This window comes from Chiloscyllium plagiosum, chromosome 12 (assembly GCF_004010195.1).
Source record: "Chiloscyllium plagiosum isolate BGI_BamShark_2017 chromosome 12, ASM401019v2, whole genome shotgun sequence".
NCBI lineage: Eukaryota > Metazoa > Chordata > Chondrichthyes > Orectolobiformes > Hemiscylliidae > Chiloscyllium > Chiloscyllium plagiosum.
In genome coordinates, this window is record NC_057721.1 from 4,649,564 (window position 1) to 4,666,022 (window position 16,459).

At 40.1% G+C, this 16,459-nt stretch overlaps 1 protein-coding gene across 1 annotated transcript in view; it reads left to right on the forward strand.

Annotated features, from left to right (window-relative positions):
- The window catches only part of LOC122555478 (coiled-coil domain-containing protein 122-like), a 55,986-nt gene extending 43,254 nt beyond the window's left edge, over positions 1-12,732 (forward strand). Inside the window, exon 4 of the mRNA XM_043701505.1 lies at positions 12,583-12,732. Within this exon, the coding sequence (XP_043557440.1) occupies positions 12,583-12,732 (150 nt within the window). The remainder of the gene's footprint in view (positions 1-12,582) is intronic.
- Positions 12,733-16,459: the final 3,727 nt, after the last annotated feature.

Consider the following 16,459-nt stretch of genomic DNA (forward strand, 5'->3'; position numbering starts at 1 on the left):
TTAACACTATGGCAGTCCCAGTCTATGTTTGGAAAGTTAAAATCCCCTACCAGCCTTCCCTTTCACCCTAACGGGAATATACTTTCTCTGGATTCTCATTATCTCATTTCTGAAGGTTTCCCATTTTCCAGCCGTCCCTTTACCTACGAACATCTGTGCCCAATCAGTTTTTGAAACTTCTTGCCTAATATCGTCAAAATTGGCCTTTCTCCAATGTAGAACTTCAACTTTTAGATCTGGTCTATCCTTTTCCATCACTATTTTAAAACGAATAGAATTATGGTCGCTGGCCCCAAAGTGCTCCCCCACTGACTCCTCAGTCACCTGCCCTGCCTTACTTCCCAAGAGTAGGTCAAGTTTTGCACCTTCTCTGGTAGGTACATCCACATACTGAATCAGAAAATTGTCTTGTACGTACTTCAGAAATTCCTCTCCATCTAAACCTTTAGCACTATGGCAGTCCCCGTCGATGTTTGGAAAGTTAAAATCCCCTACCATAATTACCCTATTATTCTTACAGATAGCTGAGATCTCCCTACAAGTTTGTTTCTCAATTTGCCTCTAACTATTAGGGGGTCTATAATAAAATCCCAATAAGGTGATCATCCCTTTCTTATTTCTCAGTTCCACCCAAATAACTTCCCCGGATGTATTTCTGGGAATATCCTCCCTCAGCACAGTTGTAATGCTATCCCTTATCAAAAATGCCACTCCCCCTCCTCTCTTGCCTCCCATTCTATCCTTCCTATAGCATTTGTATCCTGGAACGTTAAGTTGCCAGTCCTGCCCATCCCTGAGCCGTGAAATACAAGTCTGCCTTGGAGGGACAAAATTTATGTATGCAACATTCACATAGCACACAGGGAGAACTAACCATTTGGATACAGAACAGGTTCAAAGGTAGAAGATGGGCGATTGTTTTTCAGACTGGAGGCCTGTGATCAGCTGTCTGCGACAAGGATCGGTGCTTGGTCCACTGCTTTTCGTCATTTATATAAATGATTTGGATGTGAACATAGGACGTATAGTTAGTAAGTTTTGCATTTGACTACAAAATTGGAGGTGTAGTGGACAGTGAAGAAGGTTACCTCAGTGTACAACAAGGTCTTGATCAATGGGCCGAGGAGTGGCAGATGGAATTTAATTTAGATAAATAAGAGGTGCTGCGTTTTGGAAAGACTTTAGAGCACGACTTGTACAATTAATGGTAAAATCCTGGGGTGTGTTGTTGAACAAAGAGGCCTTGGCCTGCAGGTTTATAGTTCCTTGAAAGTGGAGTCACATGTAGATCAGATGGTGAAGAAGGTGTTTGGTATGCTTGCCATTAGTGTTTGTGCATTTAGCACAGGAGTTAGGAGGTCATGTTGCTACTGTACTGGACATTGGTTCAGCCATTTTTGAAATAATGCATGCAATTTTGGTCTCCCTGCTGTAGGAAGGATATTGTGAAACTTCAAAAGGTTCAGAAAAGATTTACAAGGATGTTGCCACGGTTGGAGGGTTTGAGCTACCGGGAGAAGCTGAGTAGGCTGGGCTGTTTTCCCTAGAGCATCAGAGGTTGTGAGGGTGACCTTAAAGAGGTTTATAAAATCATAAGGGACAAGGATAGGGTAAATAGACAAGGACCTTTCCCCAGGGTGAGTGAGTCCAAACGAGAGGGCATAGGTTTAAGGTGAAAGAGGAAAGATTTAAAGGTACCTAAGGGATAACTTTTTCATGCAGAGGGTGGTGTGTGTATGGAATGAGCTGCCAAATGAAGCGTTGGAGGCTGATAGAATTACAACATTTAAAAGGCATCTAGATGGGCACATGAATAGTAAAGGTTTAGAGGGATATGGGCCAAATGCTGGCAAATGGGGCTATTGACTTAGGCTATCTGGCCGGCATGGACGAGTTAGAACGAAGAGTCTGTTTCCATGGTGTACATCTCAATGACTATTAGAGATCACACCTTCCATGTAAAGTTTATTTTGTTGCAGATAACTTTACCAAGTAAAAGACTTTAACAAAAACATTGGCGGTGTGATTTATTCCTTTAATTAGAAAAGTTTTCCCTCTGCTGTTGGAAGTGAGTTAAGAAAGACTTCAAAATCACAGTGATCAATTTACCGCTCTACTCCCACTATTCCTTACCCATCGCTATGTTAGGACAGAGATTTGAAGGGTGACCAAGGGATTTATCTGAAGCAAACAGCAGTCTGCAGCAAAACCCAAACTTCATATTAGCATGTCAGAATGGAAGTACTGGGCAGGACTAGACCCATTCAATTATAGTGGATGCAACAGCTTTCAAACAGTGATAAGAAGTGGCGTTTAGAGAGGATATCCCCTGTAAAATTTCAGATCGTTGGTATCTACTTACTGTACCAATCATCACATTTACATTGATTACATTTTCACAGGGAACTTTGGAGACTACTTCTTTGAACATCATTCTCCTGGTACATCCTGAGAAAGTTCAGAGCTGGAAGTCAATGCTATCCTGGTGGCAGTAGTCTGGTTAAATAAACATAGCTGAAAGAGCACTCGGCTTTGGATCTCTTAGTGAACTATGCACAGGGGGACTGCCCACAGGGTTTCCCCAGCCAATAGTGATTATAGTCCTTGAGTCACATGCCTGGAATTATGTGAGGAGCTGAGCGCAGGGGAAGTATACTTTTTCAGAGAGGCTGCTATAGACTTGCGCAACATCTAACAGTAATGGCTACAATCTACACGGCCATGTGATTTTGTTTTCCTGTACTGTCACAATGACCATACATTTTAACTTCTTAACCACCAACTTATTTAAAGCTGCAGAAGTCAATAGGCAAATTGCCAAAGTCAACAGAAGCTCTTGCTGTGCTTATATATGATTGGTCAAGGTTTAGTATCATGATGTAAGCTCATTACATATTTTCTAAGCAACCTGTTCAGAGATGTTATTACACACCTCTGGAGCAGTGGGACTTGAACCTAGCTCAGAGGTAGGGACACTACAACTGCACCACTCTCCCAAATGCTAGCAATTCTCTGTTTCTGAGGTCAGTGGTCTCAACTCCAACCTGTAGCTGCACTCTGACTCTTATCATGTATTCTCAATTTGCTGCATTGAACCTAAACTACTGCCAGCATGTCTGAGAATACCATTATATAAATGACTTCCCAGTCATCACAACACTCCTGCAATCTGTTCTTGCAAATAAATCAGCACACTAAATATCTCCTGTAGTTTTGCCCTCCTGCTAAGAATCTTTCTCCCCTTCTTCCTTATCCCTTCTTCAACACCTTGTTCATGTATCTAAAATTGCTGCAGCTACCAGAAGAAATAAACCAGCAATAAACCTATATGCAGCTGTTAGTCTCTTTAAGTCACACTGGTGGTTGGGTCAAGAGAGGAATCTCGTCTCGAAGTAGAGTGGATGTAAAGCTGTGTGTCATATAAATGAAACATACAAGTTGGAAAAGGATTAGGCCATTCAGCCCCTGTGCAAATACCTTGTCACATCTGTCATTTTGCTGTTTTTGAAATCTCCCACCTGATCTACGGTCACACCGTTCTCTTTGTACACTCTAACCCATCTAGTCAAATTTTAGATAGATTAGATTAGATTAGATTCCCTACAGTATGGAAACAGGCCCTTTGGCTCAACAGGTCCACACCAACCCTCTGAAGAGTAACCTACCCAGACCCATTCCCCTACCCGATATTGACCCCTGACTAATGCACTTAATACCATGGTCAATTTAGCATGGCCAATTCACCTGACCTGCACATCTTTGGACTGTGGGAGGAAACCGGAGCACCCAGAGGAAACCCACGCAGACACGGGGAGAATGTGCAAATTGCACGCAGACAGTCATCCGAGGTGGGAATCGAACCCGGGTCCTTGGCGCTTCCCTTTTTGCTAACTAACTCTGTTGCTTTACCTTCTCCTTTTAATTAATAAAGTCTTCCAAAACTTGGTCCCTCACTCCATTGCTTAGGTTAAAGCCCTCACTATTGCCCTAGTTATATGATTCACAAGAAAACTGATCCCAACATGATTCTGAAGAGCATCCCAACATACCGCCTCCCTTTTTTGCCAGTACTAGTGCTCGTGCCCAGTAATCAAAATCTGTTTCTCCCACACTAATCTTGAAACTCTCCAGTTATATTTACTCTTTGCCTGTTTGCTCATTTTTCAATAAGCCTCTGAGGTTTTACTTTTCTTAATTTAGTCCATAGCTGTTTATACTCCCTCAGCAGAATCTCCTCCTAGTTCTGCCTATACTCATTGATATCTACTCATCATTGAATCATGAGTACTGAATCGTTCCTTCCAACTGTACATTCCCCTCCAGCCTAGTGCCAATAGAGTCATATAGCACAGAAACAGACCCTTCAATCCGACTCAGTTTCCCAAACTAAACTAGTACCACTTGCCTGAGTTTGGCTGATATCCCTGTACATCTTTCCTATTCATGTACCTGTCCAAATGCCTTTTGAATGTTGTAACTTTACCTGCATCTACCATTTACATTGATAGTTAATTCCGCATACAAATCATCCTCTCTGTGAAAAAGTTGTCCGTCAGGTCCCTTTTAAATCTTCCTCCTCTCACCTTAAAAATATGCCCCCTAGTTTTGAACTCCCCAACCTTAGGGAAAATACGTTCGCTATTCACTTTGTCTATGCCCTTCATTATTTTATAAACTTCTATGAGGTCACCCCTCAATTTCCTACATTCCTGTGAAAAACATCCCAGCCTATCCAGCCTCTCCTTATAACTCAAATCCTTCAGTCCTGATAACATCGTTGGAAATCTTTTCTGCACCGTTTCCATTTTAATAATAACCTTCCTAAAGCAGGGCGACCAGAACTGAATGCAATACCCCAAAAGTGGCCTCACCAATGTCCTGTATAACCTCAACATGATGTCCCAGCTCCTATACTCAATGGTCTGAGCAATGAAGGCGAGTGTGCTAAACACCTTCATAGCTGAAAATGTGTTGCTGGAAAAGCGCAGCAGGTCAGGCAGCATCCAAGGGTCAGGAGAATCGACGTTTCGGGCATAAGCCCTTCTTCAGGAATTCGGGCTTATGCCCGAAACGTCGATTCTCCTGTTCCTTGGATGCTGCCTGACCTGCTGCGCTTTTCCAGCAACACACTTTCAGCTCTGATCTCCAGCATCTGCAGTCCTCACTTTCTCCTTGAAGATAAACACCTTCATAACCACTCTGTCTAACTGTGACACAATTTTCAAAAGATTATGTACCGAGCGCTTAGGTCTCTCTGTTCAACAACACTACCCAGGGCCCCACCGTTAACTGTATAAGTCTTGCCCTTGTTTGTTTTATCAAAATGCATTACCTCACATTTATGGAAATGAAATTCCATCTGCCACTTCTCAGCCCATTTTCCCAAGTGATCAAGAGCCTTTTGTAACTTTTCTCACTCTTGACTATACCGTCAATCTTGGTGTCATCCGCAAACTTGCCAACCATACCTCCAAAATTTCTCATCGAAATCGTTAATATAAATGACAAACAACAGTAGACCCAGCAATGATTCCTGCGGAACACCGCTGGTCACAAGTGTCTAATCCAAAAAATAATCTCTACCACTACCCTCCATGTCCTACCATCAAGCCAATTTTGTATCCAGTTGGCAATCTGTCCCCGAATCCCATTTGATTTAATTTTACTAATCAGGCTACCATGCGGAACCTTGTCAAAGGCTTTACTGAGTCCATGGAGACAATGTCTCCTGCTCTGCCCTTATGTATCTTTTTAGTTACATTCTCAAAAAAATTAATCAAGTTTGTGAAACCTCACTTGTGGTTATTTCTAACAGAGATGTTACAAATATCTCTGCTAGGATGTCCCAAACACAGGCACCAGGCAGGCAACACAGACATCTGGACTCTCACTCTTGATTACAGAGGACCATGTCTATTTTTTTGACTAAGCGGTCAGCTACAACTACTATGTTCATGTTAAATCCCCTGCTTGAATGTTTTCCTGTGCTTGGTATCATGCTCTGTCTGCTTACCCTCCGTGCACTCACTGTTTTTATCCACACGGAGTGCAAGAACCTCAAACCCGTTGAACAATTGCAAAAGCTGAAGCATCTCCACCCCAGCCTTCAGAGTTCCCATATCCTTTGCAGTCACATCCTCCTTCTATTAACCAAAGGAGAAACTATCTCTTAAACAGTGTGACCATCTCCAGGAATGAAGATTCTTGGTAACTTTTCCCCCTCCCTGATGCATTGAAGTGTCTGTAGTTCTGCCTGCAACTCAACTCTGAGCCAAACTTCCTCAAGCTGCACAGACTTATTACAGACAAATTTGTCCTAAGTTACAGTGGCATGCAGGAGCTGCAACATGCTGTGGCGACAACACACGTGCTGTTTGCCCATCTTTATTTTGTGATATCATTTATTTTTATTAATAAACTCTATCATTCAAGTTTTATTACAATGAGTAAAGCTTATTAATATAATTTTACAAATACTAATACAGTTTCTGAGCTTTAAAAGAAAGCTGAGCAAAATGGTAAAGTACTCACCAACTAATCATTTACCTGCTTCATTTTGATGTCGCTTTTTATTTTTCTCCAGATGCAGTTGAGCATTTTACAGACATGAGCTCCCTCTAGCCCTTTGTTGTCGCTCATGCCATTTTTAACCCCAACTCTTGTGGATGCAAACAAAATTTTAAAATGAACATAGGACCTCTTTCCCCTCCTCATTGGATTCCCTCACTCACCAAATTCCCAGCTTCATACCCTGTAACTGGAAGTGTCTTTTATATTTTAAAATACACACCAATGAGTTGTTAACATGGCTGCCAAGTATGAGGAACCCGTTGCTTAATTGACCATAGACTATCTCAAGCCCCCAAAAAGTTCTATTTCAGTTACATGAATGGGAATGTCTCCAAGAATGGACATGCCAATCCAAAATATCAGTATGGAATCCCTATCTGCCATTATGCAAAGTCCACCCGAAACACAGAATCAATAGATCTCTAGATTTCTTGTATATCTAATCAATGCTTCACAAAAGAGGCTAAAGAGGCTAGCTATCTACAGACTAAGTATGCAAAACCACAATCTATCTTCTATTGTGTAGTGCTAACTTTGGTCTTCTAAACCATTCTGGTTCGGTATTAGCAGTATTGGCCATGTAACCAAACATTATGGGCAGAATTTTTTAAGGGTCTGAAATAGCATTGTCATGGTGAGATTTCTGGCATAATCATGCGAGACTTTGAGATGTAGCTCAATATCTGGAGCATTTTGCATTACTTCCTATTATTTGACAAGTAATGTGGTGAATTTCTTCCTCAGCAACACCAAGTTGCCACTTAAAGGGGATTATTGCCTGGTAAATGCCTTTTAACTTGTCTCATTAGTACTAGCATCCTCACTTACAAATGCACCAAACTAGCCGGACATTAAGTTATCTCAGTATGGAATTCAGAGTGCATACCTAGTGCGTTCATTATCTTGGACACCGGGCTCCAATATCTCAGGCACCATTTGCCACAGGCACCCCAGGTCCACAAGCAATGACATTTGATGTGTGCCAGCCTCTCAAACCTCATGAACACATCTACAATCAATAGAGAATGCTTGTGCGTTTTAATGCTACATCTTAGACTGCACTGGCAACTGTAATTGTAATGCTGCAGCAAGGATGCTGTGTGCTCAGGAACACATCTAACTCATGTATCTGCAGGCTCTTCACTCACTTACTCTGTGCCTACCTGGATACTCCCAGCATCCCTGCCTTGAACTGCCTTGCTTTTGTGTGCTCTGCCCCCTCAGCCAGAGCTACTAGGCTCATGTTAGTTCTGTCAAGGTGTGCCATTTAAGCTCTGAGTCAAAGGCAGAAAGTTTGTCATGGTGGTCAGCAGGCCTCAGGAAAGTTGTAGAGGATAGCCTTCATTGAGGGGGTCCCAGTGCATTGAAAAAAGCAAATTCTGATATTAGTCCAGGGACACTGGAACACAGTCAGTCAGCCACCAGAGGTGGTCAGAGTCAAGATGCTCTCCTCTCAGGTGAGGAGCCTGATGCCAGACAGCCCACAACCTGGCTTGATTCTTTCTGCTTTCTTGGGAGAGTTAAGAGTGAGGCAGATTGTACAGGAAATTAAATTGGATAGCACGGCTGTTACTGTTGGTGCAGATGTGGAGGTGTCCCAAGCAATTAGACCCGCAGCTCAAAGAGTATACGATGAATTGAATTGAATTGAATTAGCTTCGTTGTCACATGTATTCAAATGAGTAAAGTGAAAAGTTTATACATTGCTACTTACAGCACCATCTTAGATATCTAGCTACAATCCTTAGTTACAGAATATGACTCTGTGACCTTGTCATCCTATTTTGAGTCATAGAGTCATAGAGATGTACAGCATGTAAACAGATCCTTCAGTTGAACTCATCCATGCTGACCAGACATCCTAACCTATCCACCCATATCTCTCTAAACACTGCCTATTCATATACCCAACCAGGTGCTTTCAAATATTATAATTGAACCAGCCTCCACCACTTCCTCTGGCAGCTCATACCATACACGCACCACCCTCTGTGTGAAAAGGTTGCCCCTTAGATCCCTGTGCGGGAAAAGCACAGCAGGTCAGGCAGCATCCGAGAAGCAGGAGAATCAGCTTTTCAGGCATAAGCCCTTCACTTTTTCCTAACACCCTTGTGAATCTTTTCTGAACCCTTTCAAGTTTCACAACATCCTTCAGATAGGAAGGACAGCAGAATTGCTCACAATATTCCAAAAGCCACAACATGATCTCCCAACTCATATACTCCATGCTTTGACCAAAATAGGAAAGCATATCAAATGACTTCTTCACTATCCTATCTATCTGCGACTCCATTTTCAATGAACTATGAACCTGCACTCCAAGGTCTCTTTATTCAGCAACATTCCCCAGGGTCTTACCATTAAGTTTATAAGTCCTGCTCTGATTTGCCTTTCCAAACTGTAGTACCTCACGTTTATCTAAATTAAACTCCATCTGCCATCCTCAGCTCATTGGCCCATCTGATCAAGTTCCTATTGTACTCTGAGGTAACCTCCTTCATTGTCCACTACACCTCCAATTTTGGTGTCATCCGCAAACCTGCTAACTATACCTCTATGTTCACATACAAATCATTTATATATATGATGAAAAGCAGTGGACCCAACGCTGATCCTTGTTGCACACCACTAGTCACAGGCCTCCAGTCTGAAGGGCAACCCTCCACCACCAACCACTGTCTTCTACCTTCGATCCAGTTTTGTATCCAAGTGACTGGTTCTCCCTGTATTCCATGAAATCTAACCTTGCTAACTAGGCAACCATGAGGAACCTTGTCAAACGCCTTACTGAAATTCATATAGATAACATCTACTGCTCTGTCCTCATCAGTCCTCTTTGTTACTTCTTCAAAAGATTTAGTCAAGTTAGTGATACATGATTTCGCACATACAAAGCCATGTTGACTATCCCTAATCAGTCCTTGCCTTTCTAAATACACATAAATCCTGTCCACAGAATTCCCTCCAACAACTTGCCCACCACCGATGTCAGGCTTACCGGTCTAGAGTTCTGTGACTTTTCCTTACCACTTTTCTTAAATAGTGGCATTGTGTAAGCCAACCTCCAGTGTTCTGGCTCCTCATCTGTGACTGTGAATGACCCAGATATCTCAGCAAAGGGCTCAACAATCACTTCCCCAGCTCCCACAAAGTTCTGGGGTACACCTGACCAGGATCTGGGGATTTATCCACCTGTCTGCGTTTTAAGATATCCAGCACCATCTCCTCTGGAAGTGGATATTTTGCAAGGTGTCACCATCTATCTCCCCACATTCTATGTCTTCCATGTCCCTCTTCACAGTAAACACTGATACAAAATACTCATTTAGTATCTTCCCCATCTCCTGAAGTTCCACACATAGGCTGCTTTGCTGATCTTTGAGGGGCCCTATTCTCTCCCTAGTTACCCTTTTGTCCTTAATGTAATTATAAAATCCCTTTGGATTCTCCTTAACCCTATTTTCCAAAGCTATCCTATGTCCTCTTTTTGCCCTTCTGATTTTTCTCTTAAGTATACTCCTACTGCCTTTCTACTCCTTTTTCCCAGGTTCTTTCACATTTACACTCCTTACAACCATCCACCAATCTATAACCCTCCTCTCCACATGCTTTCATTTAATTCCCTCCTCACTATCTTCCTCACCGTCTGCCCTCTTTTTTTCTTTCTCCTATTCTTATCCTTTCTCCACCTCTCATTTCTATTCCTTCATTCCCTCCACTACCTTTTATCCTTTTCACACCTTTTCCACTTCCCCATCTGTTGGAAAAGGTTTATTTAAAGAGGAGTCTTGAGTTGTGTGTTCAGCAGCACAAATCAATCTTTACTCCAAGCTCCTTACCAATGCAGCACAGGAGAGGTCTCTAGGACACTCTACCTATCCAATAAAGTACAGGATATTTATACATACCATGTCACAATGGTTACATGCAATGTTGACATCGGTGCTTGCCATCTCCCCTTTAATGACACATGCAATTCTGTGAATACACAATCAATGTTAGACAACTTTGTGGTCAACCTGAGATCTTCCCATCATCTTGCGATGTTTGCCATACCCCCATCACCTGTTCATGGACTCTTACAATACATCTTATTGCAATACTGACTATTACGTTCCTTCCCAGATTTTGCCAGCTGCACTGTATACTTGCTGATTACTAAGGACTTTTCAAATTCTGTCTTGCAATTTATATTCCTCGCTAACCTTGTGACAGAAGATTTGAAGGGAGGTTAATTTCTACCAATTGTTATAAAGTTTGTAATAGCTCTAATAGAAAGATACTTATAAAGTTGTACATAGTTACATCTAATATTACAATTCTGTGGCAAAGCTGCCAATTTCAGGAGTGGCGCCCCTCTCCCACGAGTTTTAAAAGTCAAATAAACACAGTCTCTCTGTCATTTGCACCTTCTTCTATGGGCATACTTCAAGATGGTTTAAAACTGAAGTTTGATGCCAGGCTGAACCTTGTTATGATTACTTTAAAAACTTTTCATACTACCTTTTTCTAAATAAGATAGCATCTATTTAAATTTGATCTATAGGAATGAAATTCAATCACTTTTACAGCTTTACAAGTCATTAAAAGAATCTTATTTGTATTCATTAAGGTTCGACTGGGTATGATCTCTTTCTTAGCCTTGACTTATAATTTTTTCTGTCCTTCTTCCAGTATTCTTTAGACTGTTCAATTGTGAAGCAATGATTGTTTATTCTCACAATGTCATAATTATCCTGTTTCCTAATTGTTTCTGCCCCTCTTGCTATGTTATTTGTCACTTGGTACTCTTTTACATGGTTATCTTATTTATACTTTTTTGTTGTTCCGGTCTCCCTGCTCATGGAGTGAAAGCTCCTCTCTACTGCCTATTGCTATTTCTTGAAAGGAAATTCAGTTGAATTTCTTTAATATTAGTTGGTTGGTTGCATTTTAAGTTGTAACATATTCATGTAAGTGTATTTAATATGTAGTGACAATAACCTAAAAAATCTTGATTGGTGTAGGCTCAGGCTTTTCTTCTAATCTATACTAAATAACAAAGTTCGAACTAGCTAGTACCAAAGCTTTTTATCAAGGTTTTCTAATGGGGTTTATCAAAACTAGTCTCTGCATCCAAGACTGACTGTCTACAGAAATCTAATTACATGTCCCTGTGTCTAATATATTAAAACCACTCTTATTGTGCAAATATATGTTTCCACTCTAATATGCAATTATAATTATTTAAAAGGCCTCATCTAAGGTGGGTCAAGCTTTTTCTTTCTATTTCAGATTAAAAAGGTAATTTTGAATCTGACGGTTTCCATCTGAGCTAACCTTATCAGAAAAGAGGAGACTTACTGTCTATATTCTAGCTCCATCTTACTCAGAGTTTGCTGTTATTCTCAAAGGCATTTTGTGAATTCTCTGTGAAGGCCATGATTTGAGCTACGTGAAATGCTACATCAAATACAATTTTCTTCAGCTTTTTTGTTATAGTTTTTTAAAAAACCACAAGCCGCCTATTTATATCACATTCAGCCAAGGGCAGCTACAACACCATTCCTTACCAATTCTTTTCTTCCGCACCATGCTTTCTGGCTTTTGTTCACTCCATCTATTTCTTCCTTTTGCTCTGTTTTCTGTCTCCCTCCTTCCCTTCAACCTGCCCCACTCCATTTTTTGTCTGCTGTGTCTCTACCACCTCCTGTCTTACTTTACTTTTTACATGCCACAGGCTTTGCCCCTCCTGCTCCTTGCCTCTGGTCCCTTTTTCTCACTCTGTTACTTTCTTCCATCCTTCATCTATTTCCCTCATGTGTCTCATCCCCTGTTCCTCATATTTGTACCTTTGTTCCAATTCTTTCTAAATCCCTTGCTTTGATCTAATTATTCCTGCACTTTATCACAGTACTTCATATATATGTCACTTATCTGTAAACAGATTTCTCAAGAGTTTGGAAGGCATACATGTTTAATTATTGCTCTTGATTTGGATCAATCTAAAAATTAATCATTTAATTTCTTAAGGTGCAGAAAAAAAGGTGTGAAGCCATACTTAAACGTTTATATTGTCAATTGAATAAAGTTGAGTCGAATAAACGGCAGTTGACATGGGACATACAACAGATGGAAAAAACTGCAGCACACCTGAGACAGTGTCTTGGAATTACAGAATAAATAACTCCCATCTGAAAATTTGGAAGTTTTACTGTATTGAACATATAAAATACAAGCAATAAATACTGTTAATATGTTTAAAACAATAAAGTTGGTGTTATGAATGAGGTTCAAAATGACAGAAGTTATACTAGGCAATGTTTGTAGCAAATAAAGCTCCTTTGTTGGTTACTTTAACAAAAATATTAACATCGTTTATGTTTTCTTTTTGGATAGAGGAATTTCACTGTGTATCAATGCATATGTTATTAATATTGCATGGTGTAGTTTCAGTTCGGAAATGTTTCTAAAATTAAAGCAGAAAATTATTATGAAAATGAATTTGTTGGCAAGCTGGTTAAAACCTAACTTTGTTAAGTGCACCAGATCTTTAAAATGTTCTGATAGCAATGTTTTGATGCTTTTGTGCAAACGTTATTAGATTTTATAAACCTTAAGCTGACTTAATAAAGACTACTAATATTGTGTTTGGGTAAGGACCTCTTATTTCAGTTTTATTGGTCTTCAAATAAAATATTTAAAGAACACATGGTTTACAATTTTAATAAACATTTGTCAAACCGTCTGGTCTTATGTCAGTTTGAATTTCCTTTTATGTATCTGCCTGTCTTTCTTCTCTCCATTGCTTCACTACCTGTGTCTCTGCTTACTTGTTTTATATCTATATCCATCTCATCATCTTATGCATGTCAAGTGATAGGTATGGACTATGTTATATAAAATAGCAAGTAAAGGAGATGCATTTTGGGTGAACTTTGTCATAATTGTAACCAACTGAGCCTCATAGAATGCATTGACTGGCGCTGTTAACCTGGTCTAATCAGGGACCTGTAGCTGACGTAAAATTGTAGATTGTCAAATACTGATTCTGTGGTGCCTGACTCTCTATGAAGCAGTACAGATCACACTGCTATAATACAACAGTTGCATTCCTCTGCAACCTAGCGCTATAGAAAATCGCACTGTGGAAAACAACTATAGAAATGACGCTGTAGAAAATTGCGACATAGAAAATTGCTATACCCATTCAATAGAAAGTTTGTGTTATCCAAACAGAGTCCACAATACATAAATTGCGTTATAACCAATTCATGTTGATGAAACACACGTTATACCAGAACGATCTGTACTATAATCAAGGACCATTCATGTGTAAATAAAGAGTGACTTGATGATGGGATACCAGCCTCTGCAGAGTTATTTCAAACAAAGAAGTGAAAATGTTGTCCTCAATAACTGCCTGCTCACTCATACCTCTAATCATCTGTAGATTTTTTTTCATTCTTTTATCCCCAGTGTTTTCCTTACTCATTAACAATTCCACTAGCTATTCTCATTCTTTCCAATCCCTTCACTCCTATCACTACCCTGTTGGAGTGACATCTTCAAACCTTAAACTTATTCTTCTTTTGGCTCTATTGTATTTAGTACTCCGTCATCCCTCCTATTATAAGTGGATGCCACGAATCAAGAGGTCTATTCACACTCAGTGAAATTCATTCCTCCCTTTCTCCTATCCTGCTTTCTTGTCTGGTTACCTTTTAGGGTATACTTTCACAATTCAGTTTATTCATTTTTAAGGAATCAAATTCGAATGATGCAAACAGTATATTTTTCTCTCTATTTGTTTTTATTTTTCTCTCTTGTTTCTGTTTGACTCTCTCTTTTCCCTGAAGGATGAAGACAAGCAGAATACCTGATTACATGGCAAGCTCAGCTGTCCATTAGTATGTTGAAGCACCTAGGTAAACATTTCTTGATTGAAAACTTTGTCTCTAAGATTGAATTCTCAATTGCTCAGTGTTTATTTACACAAAAGAAAATGATGTCAAGTGCTTTTCAGTTTGGCAATTTAAACTTTAACATTGGCATTTTTATGAATATGTCATAAAATAACTTTTTTTAAGGAAGTTATAAAAGCTTTTTCACACATGGCATTTACAATTTGAGTCGAATGGTTCTTTTGAGACTATATGTTGGATAATTGGCATTAAATTGCCATAGATGGGCATGGCGGGGCATGGATTGGCATGGAATATATAAGGGCCAGGGATAGTGCAGGAGGAACATAGATTGGCATGGAGTTTGTGAGGCCTTTTGAGTTATTTAATCAACACTGGTTCATATGGAAGGCATTAAAGGACTATTCGGGTGACTGAGGGACATAAATTTACAATAGAGAAGGCATGGGGAATGTGTGGGAGCAGTGAAAGTTGTTTTCTCTTTTATTGTTTTCATTACAGTCTGTTCTGGTATAATAGTTCCAATCCCTTGCAATCCTGCATTATAAGAAAATCACATCATAGCAATACCATTTAAACCAATAGGACCGGAATTGCATTATACCAATGCAGGTAAGGAAAGTTCGCGTTCTACAAATAATGGTCTATATTCTTCAATCACGTAAAAGCCAATTCACATTGAAGAAAAGTGTGTTATAGCAGAACCAATTGTACAACTGGGGCAAAGTACCAGAGCACTGAGACTAGCTTTTTAAACAGCCCACTGTCCACCGGCAGCTCCTGCTCCCCAATCCTTTCCAACAGTTGCAGGCCTGATTCCAAAGCACAGCCACCATCCTGGAACAAAAATAATACATTTAGAGGCATTTTTTACAAGCCAGTAAATTTCCCAATTCCTGCTACCACCTCAAGGATGAAAATCCAACCTTTGTTGGATTAGTAATCTAGACTTTTGAACTGTAGACAAGAGTTCAAATTCTACCATAGCAACTGGCAAAATTAAATTCACTGTTTAAATAAATCTTGGAAAAATCTATCAAAAATGATGACTTTGAAATGACTAGATTTCCATAAAAATGCAGCTGAATTATTAAATCTCTTTCAGGAAAAAAACTTTCATCCTTAGCTGTCTGATTTAAATGGATTTCAAACCCACAGCAATGTGATTGACACTCTGATATGTGCTAGCAAAGCACGCAGTTGTGTAAAACTGCTACAAACAGCAGTCCAACCCCACTGTGATTATAGTTCTCAATTCCAAGCACCCTAAGGATTTAAAGAGGAAGGTTAAAGTTAGGAGACTTGGGCCTAAGGTGGCTCAGAAGTAGGAGAAGAATCAGAGACAATGACTTCTTACCCAGGCCTTGGTGCCAACTCTCCAAAAGACATTGTTTTGTATAAGTTCTGTTACAGGAAGTGCAATTGAGGACTTTGATGAAGCAGCTTTTTAGAGAAGTTGATGAGTTTGCACACTAAGATGATTGATATATTAAAGATCAACAAGTGTTTGTTGTCATTGTCAAGCAGCATAGGGGAGTCTTTTAATCCCCACTGTGTATTGAATCCCCTATCAGCATTGCATCTTTGTATTTTGCTGTGCCTACCTGTTGCAGGTAATCACCTCACAGCACCATGGATTCTAGGCTGCACTATTCTGAGATATTTTCACCCTCTCCAATAGCCAGTATTGAAAACAATTTTTATGAGTGCCACACTCCCAAAGGATTACTGAGTGCCACACTCCCAAAGGCACCTTCCTATCCACCCAGCTACTCATTTACTATTCTTTTGAAGTTTCTAAAGCTCAGAGTAACTACTTCATGGGATGCGGGGTACAGGAAACACAACCTCCAAATGCCTCCAAATTCAAGCAGCATCACAAGACAAGACACCCAGAGCTCGTATTTGAACCACTGGAGGCACTTTTTGCACAAGGTGTTATTCAGGATTTGTGAAAAGTCTTGGAATTCCCACATCCACAGGAA